The sequence below is a fragment of the Pongo abelii genome, chromosome 5, assembly GCF_028885655.2.
Source record: "Pongo abelii isolate AG06213 chromosome 5, NHGRI_mPonAbe1-v2.0_pri, whole genome shotgun sequence".
In the NCBI taxonomy this organism is placed as follows: Eukaryota; Metazoa; Chordata; class Mammalia; order Primates; family Hominidae; genus Pongo; species Pongo abelii.
This window is the reverse complement of record NC_071990.2, coordinates 157,091,104-157,109,371: the sequence shown is the minus strand read 5'-3', so window position 1 is coordinate 157,109,371 and position 18,268 is coordinate 157,091,104. Positions and strand designations below refer to the sequence as shown.

Sequence of the window (18,268 nt, the reverse complement as noted above, 5' to 3'; positions counted from 1 at the left end):
GCTAACACAGTGAAACCCCATCTCCAATAAAAATACAGAAAAAAAAAAATTGCCAGGCGTGGTGGCACGCACCTGTAGTGCCAGCTGCTCGAGAGGCTGAGGCAGGAGAATCACTTGAACTCAGGAGGCGGAGATTGCAGTGAACCAAGATCATGCCACTGCATTCCAGCCTGGGTGACAGAGCAAGACTCTGTCTCAAAAAAAACAAAAACGTACAAACAAACAAAAACAAACAAACAAAAATGATCACAAGGGTTTATGCTACGGGCTCTCATTTATTGACCACTAGCTACATGATGCCTGAATGGAGTCGCTTAATTCCAAGGCAAATGATTAGGCACAGATCTGCAGCCAAGCCGCCTGCTAGGCTCTGGCCACCATGTTCCGCCTGCCAGGCTCCACATCCTCCCAGCACTTGAAACCGGACAGTATACATCACACCGTTTCAACCCACTAGGCAGGTCTGATTGCAAGATGCAGTTTCTTCCCAGACATTTCATAGCACTTTAAACTGGCAATGCCCTTCTCAACTCCCCAGGAGCCAATGTTAAGTGAAAGGGGATAGCAGGTAGACATTAACTGTTGAAAAGTTTGGCAGGAAAAGAAGGAAATCGTTTAGTGCTTGCTTTCTCTTAACCACATTTACTATATGACTTTCATCCTTTTAAAGGAAAATATTCTTTCTAGGTTAATGTTATTGCACACCTACTAGGTATAAAGAGGCACTTGGTTCCAACGAGGCCTGATTCAGGCATAAATGAGATATGATGCTTGCCCTAAAGTGCAGCATTGGAGACATCTGCAAATAGTGATAAGCATTGCCAGCCCTGTACACATTTTTTAATTAAATCTACAAATGAACAAGATTACTTTATTCTTTATTTATAGAAGGCTTATATATTTTTTTTCTAAATGTCATCTAATGCCACAAATTTACTTTAGGCTGTTCACATAGCTTTACATTGGGATGAAAATACTGACGTGATTACAGGCTTAAAGCAGAAGACCTTCTATGGGAGGCCCAACTGGAACAACGAGTTCAAGCAGATCGCCTACAATCACCCCAGGTAAGGCAAGCTCTTGCTCCTCTCCCTGCCGGGCTCTTCTCTGGAGAAATGCAAGGGCTGCTGGAGTGAAAAGTTAATCTGCAGTACCATACATCTCCGTCAGAGACAAAACATGTACCTTAGAAAAGGTGGTCAATGGTATATTTCAGGGGCCACAAGCCTCTCCTGAACTGGCTTACAGCCTCTGACAGTTACTGATTATGTTGCAATTTTTCACACTTAACCTCCATTTAAAGATGGTATTTCTTCAACTACATATGCTTTCAAGACATCTTTGGTGGGTACAGTTGATCTCTAATTGCCCAACTGGAGAATTCACTCCTATCCAACTGTACACTATCTAGCACGTCTAGCAAAAGCAGAGAGAAAATGTTAGAAGACAAAGCAGGGATTTCGGGTGGTGGTTAAGGACCCAGCATCTGGCTGTAAATCCTGGTTCTGCCTTTACCACTGGTTGACCCTGGACAGGTTACCTACCCTGGTACTGACTCTGTCTCCTCCTCTGCAAACTGCAGAAAATAATAGTGCTTTCCTCCTAAGAGTCTGCAAGGGTAAAATTAATGAATGCATGTAAGAGGCTTAAAACAGTGCTTTGTATGGAGTTCACAAGAAGCACTGGCTGCTATCACTGCTATTATTATTTTTATTATCATTTACATTATTAATATTATTATTATCATTATATAATAAATTTCAATATAGAAAAGCAAGAGTACTTCTTCTGGGGTCACAAAACTGAAATGAAGCCTGCACTTCCTGGTTCTAGAAGTTACTGGCTATGTGACCTTGGACGAGGCAGCTTATTTGAGCTTTTGCACCCCATTGAAAAATATGGATGATAATATCCATTCCCAGTGTTGTTTTCATAATGTCAATATACTTGTAGTATGGAGCACTAATGCAAACAGTTATCATTGTTATGATGTCTCCTAAGTCAGTCTTTGCTTTGAACCTTCATTTTCTATGGTTTTTAAAAGTCAGCATGCCCTAATATTATCTTCATTAAAGAACAGTTTCCATATTTGAGGAAAGATCTGAAGGCAGTGAAGGAGTGTGCCATGTGGGCAACTGGAGCATGTGCCAAGGCCCTGAGGCAGGAGACATCATTCCTGGCATGATTCCAGAACAGAGGAGGTGAGAGGGAGAGCAGCAGGAGCCAGGCTGTAGGAGAGGTAACAAAGACAGCTGCGAGTCATTGTAAAGCTTTGGATTTTATTCACAGAGGGAAAGGCACTTACAGGTTTGAGCAGTAGAGTGACGTGGGATCACTCTGCAAGAGAATGGAACGTGAGGGGCCTGGGACAGAGGTGGAGAGGCCAGAGACTTCAGCAGTGGTGGCGGTGTGGATTAGGGAGCAGCAGAGGAGGTGATGAGAAATGGTTAGATTCTGGAGTCTTTGCAGGTTGAGCTGAATTGACTATGGATGGGATGTGAGGTGTGACCCAAGGTGTTTAATAGAATGGAATCCCCACTTGCCATATGGCGATGACTTTAAGAGGAGCAGCTGGTTGGCAGACATGGGGTATCAGGAGTTCAGTTTGTGACATGTTTAGCTTATGATGCCTGTGATACATCCACATGGAATTATGAAGTGGGCAGATGAATATAAGAAGCAAATATTCAGGGGAGAAGTTCAGCCAGAGGTGTGAGCACATGGACTGTTTGCAGCCATGAAACTGGCTGAGAAGACCAGATGGGCAGATATAGATGGACAAGAGTTCCAAGAACTGTACTGTTGGAGGGTCAGGAAACAGACACTGTATTGACAGGTCACAGAGTTTAATACGTGACACTCATATCTGCCTTAATAATCATGCCTCTTGGGTCTTCTATACCCTGACCTTATTTCCATCCACTTTCTCCGTATTGCACCAGTAAGAGTACATGAAAGCCCACTAAGGTACCTCTGACTGCTTCCATATCCCCGGCGATTTTCCCATGGTCTTGCATCCTTCAAAGCCTCAGTCCTTGCACTTCTGCCTTGTGGGCTTCCTGCAGAGGCAGCATGCTTCATTAAACTCTTTGTACTTCCTTCGTATTTGTTCTGCTTCACAGAGTACTTCTCTGGTGAATATTATTTATCTTTTGGTCATTTTGGCTGCTCCTTTTTAACATTTTTTTCACACTCCCTCTGTACCAGAAAGATGCCATTTTCTTTTTTATTGGTTGTCATGGAATTCGTTAGACCCCCCGGACCAGCTATTTGAAGGAGGTTAACAAGGAGGGAGATGTGGAAGGAGTGATCAGGTAGCCGTCCAAGATTCATAACCATCTGATTCCAGTCGCCTTCTTCCCTGCGAAGTCACTCAGACCTCAGCTGCCCTGTGCTCTGAGAGGCCCCTGCCAACCCTCTCTGCACCCTGCACCCAGCAACCTGCTGAGAAGCAGGAGTGTTTACACCCAGGGAAGAGATGGTTTGAAGGCATGCTTGTGGGGATTGCTCCTGACCCACATTTAGCCCGGGACTAAAGGCTTTCCAGCGGGAGACCCCAAGAAAAGCATCACTTTGAGCATAGGGTTGGGGAGGGAGGGTATGGACCAGCTGTGCAACCTCGCAATCTTGCTCTTACCCCACGGGGCTCATTCCGATGCCCCAGAAGCTGTGGCAGTGGCCTTGGAGGCTTTTCCAGGTGTCACTTCCTGACACCTCCTTGCTCCATTTTGTTTCTTGCACAGACTCTTGCTGACATACGGCCTAGAATGCAGTTCTGGTTCTGCCTTCTCTCCAAATGCGGTGCTTCCAACCCATCCTGGCTTCTGCAGCCACAGAATCCGGTTCCTCTGAGCTCCTGCTCCACACCCAGCCCTGGCTCCCGGGCCCCCAGTGCTTCTGAGTCTAAGTCACCACCACCACCTCACATCCACCCAGAGCAGAGACGAGATCATTTCATCTGCCTTTTCCTTGAAAAGATTGTAGGTAGAAACTAACAAAATATTACAAGCTCATATGAGAAAACTCAGGGGGTTTTTGTTGTTATTTTCTCCTTTTGGGAAAAAAAATATATATTCACTGATAAATGTTTTACATTCATTTTTCAGTCATCATGGAATAAATGTTCTCACTTCACAGGCTTTTGACATGGACATCTATATCTTGGTTTTCAGTTCTTCTAGATAGTCTCAGTTTTTACTAGGATCGTCCCTTTTTGACATCTCACATGGTGTTTATTTATTTATTTATTTATTTATTTAATTATTTTTACACACAAAGCTTGCAGCCCAATGGGGAAGGCCTTTAAAACCAAACTATTTAATTATCTCCCTTCCCTCAAAAAGGCATGAGCCAGGAACACCGACCATCAAGAGACCAAGGATAAAACTGGGTTTGCACAAACTCTGCCCAGAAAATTATGTTACTCAGTGCTGAGAAGTGGGCCTGTCCAATTTTTTGCAGGGAGTAAAGAGTAATCAGTTTTAAGGTGGAAAAACTATATTACCATCACTTTCCCTGTTGCTCGTATCTTTCTAGAAGCCATAATCAAAGTTAAGTGCAGAAACGTACTTAATGCTCAGTTGTATTTTGCAGCACAGTAGCTATGCAAAGTCTCTCTCCTTGATGGATGACTTCATCTCTTCCAGAGTAGACGAGGCCCCCCAAGGTTTGGAATCACCGAATCAAACCTCTACAGCATACTTCCCAGTCCCAAATTTTTTGATATCATATTTGTAATAGCCTTAGACTCTAGAACATGGTAACTTGTTATATAGCTTCAAGCATCCATGTCATTAATATTAGACACATGAAGGCAAAGTCAATCATTTTATCCCTGGAATGCCAGATCCCTGGGAAAAGATAGGCCTTCAGTCAAAAGCTTAGCACCACCCTTTCCAAAGACTTTTAAAATTACCTCCTTAAAATAATTTTGTTTTCTGCTGTGTAAAAGGAGATTTATGTTTAATGAAGCTTTTAATGAAGAAATCTCGGAAAGAGAATGCCAATAAAATCTAATTTTTAAACAAGAAAATCTAATATTGAGAAGTATTTCAATATCCTGGCCTTTGTCCAGATATAAATGAAACACACAATCCAATTACTGTTCTGCACAAAGGACAAAGTAACATTAATTTTCCTCAGGATGGTTATTAAAGAGATAAACAGTATGTTTTCCCCTTATTATGTCAAGGATATGTTTGTTCCCCAGCCTGCCTGGCTGCTCTTACAAGACAGTTCTGTCCTGTCGTTAGCTCATATCTTTTGGCAAAGATGGGTCAGAAGAAATTGGTGGATTTGTTAGTGGCCTCAGAAAAGGTTCTTTGTTCTTGAGGGCCTTTGAAGTAGGCTCTCAACCATTTCTATTCATCAGCGCGAAGCCAAGGATTCTCCGGACTTACTCTTTCAAAAATATTTACCTGTTCACTCAAAGCTGGAGTTTGTTCTTGTTCTAAGAAGGAGTTAAATCAAAAGAATAAAGTGAAGAGGGGCAAAAAGATTTTTTATAGAACATGAAAAACAGGACCAAAAATAAAGCTTGAAGGGAAGCAGATCAAAGAGAGTAGTACAAGCTATAAAGGAACCAGAAAATTGCAAAAATAACAGTAATAGAGAAACAAATTGATGGGCATCAAAATGAATACAAATAAGGAAGAGAGAAGAAAAATTAAAAATAGATCAAAGGCTGACAGTAGAAAATAGAAAAGTGTGTTCCATTGTTTTTATTTGTAATTAATTTTGGTAATTATATTAGCTATATTACAAAAACACAAGTATAGTTTTGAAAGACAATCAACAAATATTAAGTGGATGCATTATAAGCCTTTTATTAATATATTCAAATTCACATGCATGTGAAAATTGTATATTATTTCAGTTAGACAAAGCACAGAAAAGTACTATAAAACAAAAACATTAAAAATTATTCTCCCAATTAAAATATAGTAGGCTAATTAAATACATTCATTGACATCTATGTCTTACTAATCTAGAGAAAGGTATCTTTTTCAAAAATGGAAACTGTATTGCATTTTTTGTAAACATTGTCAATACTTTCCCAAGCTTTAGGTAAATGTTCAGAAAATCAGGAAAATATTTCCAAGAAGGTAGACAGAATGAAAATAAAAATACCCTTGTCACATCTAGTTACTTTTTTGATAAACACACATTGTACAGATACTCAGCTTTCTGAATTTGTGGATCAGTTGCTTTTAATTAATTGAATAAATAATTTTCCATAGGCCTTAAATCTTTGATCTTACCATTCAGATAATATTTGTAGTTTTCTACTTTTGACCTATCTGTTAATAACTTCACCACGCCTTTTAGGTGTAAATTTGATGTAATTAATTACCATAAAAACTTTAAAGTTTGGTCATTTTTTTTTTTGTAATTTCAGTAGACATGTTTCTTTTAACTTTGAAGAAAAAAACAAAAAATAGAAGAGTACTACCATTTGTTAGAACAGTTTAACCCAACCTAACGATGAAGAAAGGTGTCAACTTACCATATGATTGGGGGCTTCTAATCCATATTGCATGAATGTATTTTAGACCACCCATTGTTTTCAGAAACGTGAAAATACCTTTATACTAAATTGAGTAAATGTGTCCATCTGGACCCACATTTGCTTGTGTATGCACCCTTCAATTCTCATTTGTATGTGCATATGTGCAAAATGTTTTAAAATGATATTTTTAAGAAATTAGCATTCTGATTATAGCATACAGGGCCCTTTATCTAACAGGATATCCTAAACATTCATTATATGACTAAAATGTTCAGAATACTCAAAGAAATAGACTTATAGGGAAATACAACACATGATAAATTACAGTTTCATGGGAAAAATAAAGACACCATAAATTTATGATGAGGAAATTGTCAGTCTATTCCCATAGTTCCTTCCCACGAGAGGGCATCAATCTCTCTGGTTAGACCCAAGTAAAGATTCAATGAAAATTGCTGAAATTGCTCCATTTGTGGTAGCGGGGATTGGAGAGATGGGTGAATACAGGGTGGATTTATCATTATGCTGCAAAGTTTCTTCAATGGCATTACCTATCTATCAAATTTTTAGTTTGGCAAAATATTTGGTTACTTATGCATGAAGGCATATATACGTTACCGTTTTATTGGAGTGGGGGAGGGTTGGCAAAAATGGCTCTACCATTCCCTGGGATCCGATGCTACAAGTCAGCTGCTTTCATTTTTCTTCCCCATTTGACCATAAGCTTCTCAAGGGCTTATAGCTATAAGCAACTTTATCTATGCACCTCAGAGCCTAGCAAAATGGCCAGTATGTGCAAGTGGCAGCACCATGAGACCAATGAGGGAGCTGGGACAAGAGTCCGAACAGCACAGTTCCGGCTGCCAAAGAAAACACAGCCTGTGGAACGTGGGTAGGAGCAGAATCACAACAGTGAGCCTGGTTAGGGACATCTGCAGCAACTCATGAGCAACTGAGTAATTAGGACACAGAGAAAAGTAATGTCGTAGGCTGCTACAAATTAACTGGGAGATAGGTTAAAAAAAAAAAAAAAAAAAAAAAGCTGGCCAGCACAATTATCATCTGCGGTTCTGAAAAAAGAAGGTGTTGTACAAAATATAATTATGTGATGAATCATTTGGAGGCATTTCTAATGAAAAACACTCACTAGAAAGGATTAACCAGAAGTTGTGTCCATTGTCTGATACAGAGTTTGTAGCTCTCATCTTCTTTCTAAGCCTCCATAAATCCACGGGAAGCTTCTGTTTATCGATTTTATTTGCAGAATGCACTCAGGGTATAAAGTAATTTGATTTTTTTTTTAATGGGGTTTAGGGTCTGCCCCTACAGGGTTATAACTTACCAAGCATAAAAGCCAACACATAAAAACAAACATACAATTTAAGGAGAGAAGGGCTCACGGCAGCAGAACCTGGGAATTCAGCGAGGTGGTGGGATTACTCCCGGGCGCACCCACACGCCCATATATCTGCTGGGCTGAAATCTCCTGGTGGGTGATATTTTGGATGCCTTTCATGCATGGCATCGCTGAACTGTTTTTGAAAAATGCACCAACCCCACAGAGAAGAGCATAATAGTTATTTAGCAGACATAGAGAGGGAAAGGAGAATTTTCTTTATTGTTTATCAGAGCTAAAAATAACGCTGTGAATGTTAGCCATATTTGCAGCTTGTGTAAAATTTGTCCTTTTCTCATCAAAGTCAGCAGCCCAGACTGATCAATGCCGTTAACATTGTCCTCGATCCAGCTCCCCCATGCGTGTGCAAGCTCTGTGGCTTGCAGGCTGTAAACTGAAGAATAGCACCTTGCGTTTTTATACTTCTTTTGCAGAGAATCTCCATTTAATTCCAAGCGATTGTGGGTAATTAAATTTTACAGAAGAATTTTTTCTTTACCAACCCCATTAGGGTTCTGTTGCACTTGTCCATTGCCTCATAAAAGAAAAAAAAAAAGGGAAGCTGCCACATCTGTCCCTTAACCACTTTGTATGGATTCTCTGCCCTGTGATTCACAGTATGCATTTGTGACAAGAAATTCTCCATACTTGGAGTCACAAATGCCGAGAAGAGTAAGTCAGGCAAACAGAAGAATGCTGTATGTGGGGACAGTGATGCACAGAGAGCCAGTTAAGGGCTGACCTTTCCACCTTAGCAGAAGGTAGATAATAAATGGCCTTTGTGAGACTTTTTGGTGATTGCATCACCATGGCGGTTATGGCCCCTGAGTAAAGTGTGGATTTAGCTGTGCAGTGTGATAACCACAACTTCAAAAGATGCAGGGAAGCTGTGAACTGCTGGGGACACCAGTAGAACACCAGGCAGCAGCAATCAGAATCCTTTGAAATGGAGTCTTAAAGGCAGAGCATCAAAGGGCACCATCAGGTCTGCAGTTACTGTGGCTGCAAACGAAAGGGCAGTCTTAGCCTGTTGGAGTGGGCCAGTGGGCAATCTCTTTGGTGACATCTACACTAATGGAAAAATATCACCACCCATAACAGCATCTTTGAAAATAGATGCAAGGACACCTCTGGGCATCAGACACAAAGCAAAGCTGTGACTCCTCACTGGGAAGGGTCTCACCTGACCCATCTACCATTCAAAATGTTTCAGTCCAGAGCTCAAAAATCTAGTGCTGATCTCAGTAAGTCTACATAATCACCTCTGTGTTAACACCCTGTACCACATCTTCTGTTCAGCTTCACGGAGCAGGCAGACACCAATAGCCATCACATGGGAAAATCACATCAGGAAGCTAGCCGTTCCTGAGAGCGCACCATGGGCCAAGCACAGGACCAGCGGCCGGACCTGCAATGTCTTGCTTAATCCTCACAGAGATTCTAGAAGCTAGATTCTATAATTCTCCCCATTTTATAGATGAGAAACTGGGGGCTTTGTGAAGGTAATTAACATGCCCAAAGTTACCCAGCAATGAAGTGGTGGAGCCAAGAGCACTCTTAACCATTGCTTTTTATTTCCATCAACACCTCAAAATCTCTTCATTAAGCCATAAACTCATACTTTTCCATGGGAAATATTTTCTGAAAAATTACCTTCTCGAATTTAGCCATGAGAATGATTTCTTTGAAAGTAGTACTGCTACATTTTAAACATATTGTCATTTGTAAATTAAGCCATTGATAAGTTCCTTTGAAGCTGGAGTTTGAAATGCACTGGAACCATCAATTTCTACCGTGGATGTGATGGTCCTGGAACACACAATTAAAATGTGGCTATGATACATGGCAGAGAACCATGTTAACATATGAGCTAAGAAGAACTAGGCTATATAGGCACTTCCCAGCAAGATCCATGTCTGAAGAAACACAGATAATATAGTGAGCTGGTCCTAAAGCCCAAAGAATGTCTTGATGACAGTGTTTCTCGAAGTGTGGATCACAGGGCGATCTGCCTCAACACCACCCGAGATCCTTACTAAACATGCATTTCTTGGATTCGAGCCTAGGAATCTACATTTTAACAATCTGCCTAGATGATTTTATGCACAGTAAAGCTTGAGAACTTTTGATCCACACTAGAGTAACTAATTCAGCTTATACTAGAGATTGGAAAAAATGCTACAAAGAATAGCAATATTCAAGACAAGAGAAAAAAGACACGGTCTCTAAAAATCTCTATAGAGACTGATGCACCCCAACTTCCAGAAACAACTTTGAAACCCCGTGCAGATGTGGTGTTTATATATAAGCTAAGTCGCAAGGCATTTGAGCAGCTCTGGGATAGTCACTATATGCAAAAAGTACCTCTCTGACATAGTTTTCTGAAATGTCAAGATTAGAGATGACAACGTTTGGGTGACTATATTTTCAGTAACGTCTTTTTCTTTTCCAGCTCTCCCTTCTGGCCTTCTTTGAAAATTAAAGTAATTCCAACAGGAGAAATTAATTAAATTGCTATTACTTTAGCATGAATTTTATTATCTATAAAAAGGCAGGACTGAACAGGATATTAGTAATAACTAACCTTTTTAAAACCCTTTTGAATGTATTATCTCATCTTGCTTTTGATAAAACATACAACGTAGTCCTTATCATCTTACACATGCAGAAACTGAGGTCTAGTGACTTGCCCAAGACCACGCAGATAATACTCAGGAAAGCCATTTAGTCATTCATTCAGCAAATGTGTGTTGATCGTCCACTGTATGCCAGGCACTGTTCCAGGTGCTGGAATAAAACAGACCAGGTTTATGTTCTCAGGAAGTTAACATCTGGTCACGTATCCAAGAAGACATGAATCGAGGTCACCTGGCCAAAAAGGAGGTCAAGTCCAGGCATTGTGTAAGTGGCTGCAATCATATAGGTCAGGGATTGGGAAACTCTTCCCATAAGGGGCCAAATAGTAATCATTTTGGGGTCTATGGACTGTATGGTCCCACTCTCAACCACTGAACTCTGCCATTGTAAAGTGCCAACTTTGCCAGGTGTTGTATCAAAACCCCTCAACAGTTTCATGGCCCCTTTCCAGCCTCAGTCTTCTTGGCTCCACCTCCCTGATTAATTTAGGGGAGGATGCTGGGAACCTGGGAGAGAGCATGGTGCTGAAAGTAGGTAGAAAAAAAGAATCTAAGAAAAAACGACATGGAGGGAGAAAAATAAATAAGTAACCTCACTACCACAACCACTTCACTAATCTTATCATTGTCTTGGCTTCTGGCTGGCCTTGCCTCCTGGTGACATTTTATTTCCTTTTCTTACCCCTACTGCAGCAGCAGCATTGGTGTGTTCTTCTGTGGACCTAAAGCTCTCTCGAGGACACTTCAAAAGATGTGCCGCTTGTATTCATCAGCTGACCCCAGAGGTGTTCATTTCTATTACAACAAGGAGAGCTTCTAGACTTTGGAGGTCAAGTCCAGGCATTGTGTAAGTGGCTGCAATCATACAGGTCAGGGATTGGGAAACTCTTCCCATAAGGGGCCAAACAGTAATCATTTTAGGCTCTGTGCACTGTACGGTCCCACTCTCAACTACCGAACTCTGCCATTGTAAAGTGCCAACATTGCCACAAATAGTAACGTCAATGAATGGGCATAGTTGTGTTCCAATAATATTTTACTGATGGACACTGAAGTCACATTTCATATAATTTTCTTATAACATGAAATTTTTAAAAATTGTAAAAGTCACTTTTCGCACATCGACCATCCACACACTCAGGGGGCGGGCTGGATTTGGCCTGTGGGCTGGAGCTTGCTGACCCCTGGCATAGGCTGTCTTTCCCAAACTTGTTTCCATGCCCTACATTACATCCAACATGGAGACTCATGCTGTTTCTTGGCTTGAAGTCTCCTTTGGAAATCATTTCAAATTTTCATTTCCCTTATGGCAGAGACACCCACCTTATATCCAAACCTGATCTTTTCTGCTTTAAACTTAAGCTCCTTTTGTGCTTTTGTTCATCCTCTGTAGACCGGAGAAATCACCAATGGAGGTTATCTTCCACAAAAATCCTTTAGATACTTGAAAATGCTAATCAAATCATCCCTTTCCTATCCCTTTTCTGGTCCAAACAATACTAAATTCTTAACCTTTTGGCCTAGGATATATATTCAAGCCCTTCCATCATCTTGTTACTCTTTTTCAAATTCACTTCCATTTCTTCACATCCTTTTAAAATGCATTGAGAAGCATGACTAGTATTGAGCAAAAGAGGGACTTTCTTAGAGCTTATATGCCATATATTTACAAATAAATTCTGTTTTCTTTTCTTCCTTCTTCCTGCCTTCCTTCTTTTCCATCTTCCTTTCATATTTCTTTCTCAATCTCTTTTAACAAATACTTGTTATTCTACCACATTTTGGTCTGTGGTCTTCTTAACACTTATACTCCTACTCAACTTCTGCCCCACAAAATAACTGAGATTTTTTTTTAATTCCCATTGCACCAGTCTTTCTATACTATGCAGCTATTTTACTCCCAAGATGTTTGCAAAGTATTCCTCACATCTTATAATTCTTGCTACTAATATTGATTAATTTTTTAGAATTTTTCTAATATTTCAAGATTGTTTTGAAGTTTAACCCCAGACACTACTACTGGTATGTAGCTTGTAATATCTACATATTTCATTGATAATATCTCAAATATTTTGTTTAGGTTTTCAATCAAGTTATTGATTCCAAAGAACCCCACCAGGAATTCCTGTGACAGCCTGTTGATATGAGCTCCCAGTTGGGAACTGGTGAATAATAATTAACTATTGCAAACAGCACACCATACCATATTTCCTTAGCTTATAAATAACATGTCATATACAACAGAACAAAAACATTTACTTAAATTAAATATATTATGTTTCTCAAAGGCTTCTTATCTTTGTGGACTGTCATTCTGCCATAAGAGAATTAAATTGATCTGACATGATGTGTTTTGACAAAGGCAGCCTCTTAAGCTCTTCTAAGTATTTCTAAATTATAAATTGATCACTTCTTTTTCTTTATCCTCAGACTTTTATGTTGACCTGATGATTTCTATGATAATATTGATTTTATAAGTTAGGAATATTCCATTCATGTCTAAAAAAATGATTTCTACTATCTCTGCATTGGAATTTCTCAGTAACTTGAGGTATTGCTTGATGCATATAATTCAAACTTTACTAATTTGAATAGAACCAGTCTTTCTGTGTAATCATTTCCCCATTTAAGTTGAATTCAGCCTTTGCAACCAGAAATTTCTATAGTCAAATCTAATCTTTACTTTAGCAGGATATTAAATATATTAAAATTTTTTCTCTTGGTCATGTTTAATTATTACTTTTCTTTCTCTGTCTACTTGAAAATAAAAGTACTTTTTGATCATCTAATTTTGTCTAGTAAATTAGAATATACTTGCCCTTAAACACAGATTTTGCCACTTTTCTTAAGCTCCGGGGATGCTGTTTGCACCCCCTTTCATGTTTTGACTTTCATGCTACTTCCCTGCATACTATGTAGTATCAAACCTATCCAGACACAAAAAAATGCAGAAGTCAATAGGTTTCTTTAATGCAGCAATGACCAAATAGAAAATGTGGAATTTAAAAAATGAAATAGTCCTTCAAAACAGAAACAAAAATCTGGCAAACCTGTAAGTTCATTTAACAAGAATTATACAACATGATTTGATAAATAAACATGCAATTCATAGGCAGACATTTTTAACTGGATAGAAATAGCACGTTTCTAAATAGGAATATTAAACATACTAAAGTTACAAATTTGTCCCAAATTAATTAACAGTCAATGAAATTCCAGTCAAATTTTAAATTCTCTTTAGATTTTTTGGAAGGGTAAATATCCTAAAGTTTATCTAGAAGAATATCTGAGAAAGAGAGATGCCAAGAAAAAAATGTGGAAAAGAAAAGAAGAAGAGAAGAGAGGAAAGAAAGAAAACGAAAAGAACAGAAAGGAAGCAAGGCGGTTGGGGGGTGGGGAGGGGGAGGAAGGAAAATTTCAAATCCAGAAGCATCGTTGTTAAATAAAAGACCTTAAAGCAACTAGAGAGGAAAAGGTCAATTACCTGCAAATAAACAGAAGTACATCTGGCAGCTGCCTTCTCAAAAGCATCCACAGAAACCAGATGATAATGAAATAATATCTTCAAAGTGCTGGGGGACCATAACTATCCATTGGGAATTTTGTCCTTAGTGAAATTATTATTCAAAGGTGAAGGCAAAATACAGATATCTCCAAACAAAAGAAAACTGAAATGTAACTACCTCACCAAAATAACTACAAAAGGATATATTTAAGGAAGGAGGAAAGACAATTAGTGGAATGCAATATGCAATGATGAGCAAAGAAATTGAAAAACATTTTGGCAAAATCTCTAAGCACCGACTGTAAAAGAAAATTAATGAGTATTTCAGAGGGAATGTTCTTTTAAAACAAAACTACTTTGTAGGGACATGGATGAAGCTGGAAACCATCATTCTCAGCAAACTATCACAAGGACGAAAAACCAAACACCGCATGTTCTCACTCATAGGTGGGAATTGAACAATGAGAACATTTGGACACAGGAAGGGGAACATCACACACCAGGGCCTGTTGTGGGGTGGGGAGATGGGGGAGGGATAGCATTAGGAGATAAACCTAACGTAAGTGACAACTTAATGGGTGCAGCACACCAACATGGCACATGTATACATATGTACCAAACCTGCACATTGCGCACATGTACCCTAAAACCTAAAGTATCATAAAAAATAAATAAATAAATAAATAAAAACAAAAATAAATAAAAATAAAAATAAAAACTAAACTAAGGATACGGACAACAACAATATGAAAGTTGGGGAGATGACACCAGAATTAAGTCATTCCAAGATCCATGGATTGTTCAGGAGGGTGAAAGCAATGTTGATTAAATGTAGCCTTTGTTAAGCTTTATAAGTAAACTAGGAGGGGTAATCTCACATGGATTCAATGCCCACCACTATTCCTTTTAACATAACTTCTCTGTTCTTGAGTTTGTGTTGAGCCTAAGCTACTAGTTTGTTTGACTGTCAAGCAATACATTTTAAGAAGGGCTAACGACTGTTTATTTCCTGATTTAATTCATACTGGTATTTGGCTGAATTTAGCGTTCTTAGACCATATTTTCTTCCCTTTAGAAGTTTGAAGATAGGACTCTAGCATTTTCTGTCATTGAATATTGCTGTGATGAAGTAAGAGGCCAACTTCATCCTCTCCCCTTTGTAAGTAAGTTACTTTTTTTGCCTGGATGCCTAAATAATTTTATCTTTGAACTTCTTAATGATTTGATATTGATATTTCACATGAATTTTTCCTGTATTGCAGTGGTTTTTTTGTTTTTGTTTTTGTTTTTTTGAGACACTCTGTCACCCAGGCTGGGGTGCAGTGGCGTGATCTCAGCTCACTGCAACCTCCGCCTCCCGGGTTCAAGTGATTCTCCTGCCTCAGCCTCCCGAGTAACTGGGACTACAGGTGTGCACCACCACATCCAGCTAATTTTTTGCATTTTTAGTAGAGACGGGGTTTCACCATGTTAGCCAGGATGGCCTCAATCTCCTGACCTCATGATCCACCCACCTCGGCCTCACAAAGTGCTGGGATTATATGCCCGGCCCAGTGTGTTTTTTGAACACTTTTTTCTTCACTTCAGAATTTTTTGTCTTTAAATATACTTCTATTGCTTTTATATTGCTGTATATTATATTGCTGTATATTATATTGCTAATATACAGAATTAGGCCTTTAAATATACTTCTATTGCTTTTGTTTGCCTCATTTCAAAAGCATCAATTATCCTTATAGTGGATTATTTTTTTCTTTTTTCCATTCTTTTCGTGTTTCTAGTTCATTTAATCTCTTTGTTTCTTTTATTTACATATCATTTCCCCTATTTTATTACTGGCCCACCATCTGTTTCTGAAACCTTTGAAGCTGGATATGTTTTGTAATTCGAAATGATTTCATATTTTAGAAAATAACAAATGCATATCCCATATATTGTATGATACTCTCAGTAGAGTGTGGGAAGCACCCAGTATTCAAAAGCATTAATGTTTTATTTTTTCAAATAAAACTATAAACATAGATATTCAACTTGAATAAAGAAAGATTATAAATAGCCTCACATCTGTTCAGGACACATTATGACATTATGCTGCCAAGTGGGGTTACAAAAAAAAATACTCTCACTTTTCATAATTTTTTATATTTTTTTGAATTTCAGATTAGGGAGAGATTATAGTCTTGAAATCACCTTCCAGTGAAATTTATTCTATTCCTTACTGTTTAAAAAAATATTTAATTTGTTCCATAAAGATGTTGCTTTGAGCCTTGATTTGTTACCTTAGACCTGCAATATCCCTTGTGATCTCATTCTTTTTTATGATTTTGTCTTTTATCTCTCTTATTAAATTAATATTCTCATTAAGTTCTCCATACATAAACAAATAGTGAAGAATTACCTGAGTTATGATTTCTACCAGATTGAGTTGTTTTTTCTTCTACTACATGGTATTTTCCCTTTTTGCCTGTAGTATCTCCACGCTTGCTATATACGTCATGTATTTTTTTTCACCTTCTCATGTTAGTTGACCCTGCCTAGATATGTTATTGGTTCTTCTATATTGTGATAAATTTTTGGTTGTTTCCCTCCACCTCACCATCTCCAAGACCATGTTTCTCCCCTCCCCCATAGCTTTATTGAGATATAATACACATACCATAAAATTAACCCACTTTAAATGCATCATTTCATCATTTTTAGTATATTTATAGAGTTGTGTAACCATTCCCACAGTAAATTTTAGAACACTTTTATTTATGCATAATAGATATACATAGTTCCAGGGTACATGTGGTAATTTAATACATAAATATAATTTGCAAAGATCAAATGAGTGTGTTTGGGATATCCATCATCTTAAATACTTGTCTTTTCCTTCTGATGGAACCATTCGAATTCTTCTCCTCTATTTCAAAGTGTACAATACATGATTGTAAACTATAGTTACCCTACTGATCTGTCTAACATTAGGTCTTATTTAGTCTATCAAACCATATATTTGTACCCATTAATCAACTTCTCTTCATTCCCCCTCCCCACTACCCTTCCCCAGCCTCTGGTAGCCACCAATCTACTCTCTACTTTCATTAGACCCACTTTTTTTATCTCCCCCATATGAGTGAGAACATGTGGCTTATTTCACTTACCATAATGACCTCCAGTTCCATTGATGTTGCTGCAAATGACAGGATTTCATTCATTTTTATGGTAAGATTCCATTGTGTATATGTACCACATTTTCTTTATCCAATCATCTGTTGATGAACACTTGGGTTTATTTCATATTTTCACTGTTGTGAAGAACTTTTTTTTTTTTGAGATGGAGTCTCAGTCTGTCGCTCTGTCGCCAAGGCTGGAGTGCAGTGGCGTGATCTCAGCTCACTGCAACCTCTGCCTCCCAGGTTCAAGCGATTCTCCTGCCTCAGCCACCAGAGTAGCTGGGACTATAGGCAAACGCCACCACGCCTGGCTAATTTTTGTATTTTAGTGGAGACGGGGTTTCCCTGTGTTGCCCAAGCTGGTCTCAAACACCTGAGCTCAGGCAATCCGCCTGCCTCAGCCTCCCAAAGTGCTGGGATTACAGGCGTGAGCCTTGAAGAACATTTTTATCATTCCAAAAAGAAAGCCCATATCCATTAGCGGCCAGTCTCCATTTCTCCTCAACTGCTACCTGCCCTAGGCAACCACTAACCTTTCTGTCTCTATGGATTTAACTATTCTGGACATTTTATGTAAATGAAAACATACAATAAGTGGTCTTTTGTGTTTGGCTTCTTTCACCTAGCATAATGTTTTCAATAATCATCCATGTTGTAGCAAGTATTAGAATTTCATTATTTTTCCCAAACTAATATACTTCATTGTATGGTTATGCTGCACTGTATTAATTCATTCATCAATTGATGAACATTGAGTTGTTTCCACTTTGGGGCCATTATGAATAATGCTTTTATAAACACTCATGTACAGGTTTTTGTGAACCATGTTTTCTCTTCTAAAGCCAGGAATTTTGGTTTTAATCCACTTCTTTGTAGTCTGAGAGAACAGCAGCTGGCATGGAGTGTTGTGGAGAAGAGCACGGAAGCTCAGCCTGAGTGGTGTGGAGACTATGTTCGATTTTTCGGTTCCTTTCTATCTTCTGAGATGACATGGACTGTCCCGTATCTGAGTTCATTCCAACAAATGGAGTAGAGGAGAGAGGATATAATGTATTTCCACAATGA

At 38.7% G+C, this 18,268-nt stretch overlaps 1 protein-coding gene across 1 annotated transcript in view; it reads left to right on the top strand.

Moving 5' to 3' along the window:
• The window catches only part of NOX3 (NADPH oxidase 3), a 60,274-nt gene extending 47,448 nt beyond the window's left edge, over positions 1-12,826 (top strand). The window contains exons 12-14 of the mRNA XM_024248914.3: positions 943-1,067; positions 11,234-11,387; positions 12,621-12,826. Of these exons, the coding sequence (XP_024104682.2) occupies positions 943-1,067; positions 11,234-11,360 (252 nt within the window). The 3' untranslated portion in view covers positions 11,361-11,387; positions 12,621-12,826. The remainder of the gene's footprint in view (positions 1-942; positions 1,068-11,233; positions 11,388-12,620) is intronic.
• The last annotated feature ends 5,442 nt before the right edge of the window (positions 12,827-18,268 follow it).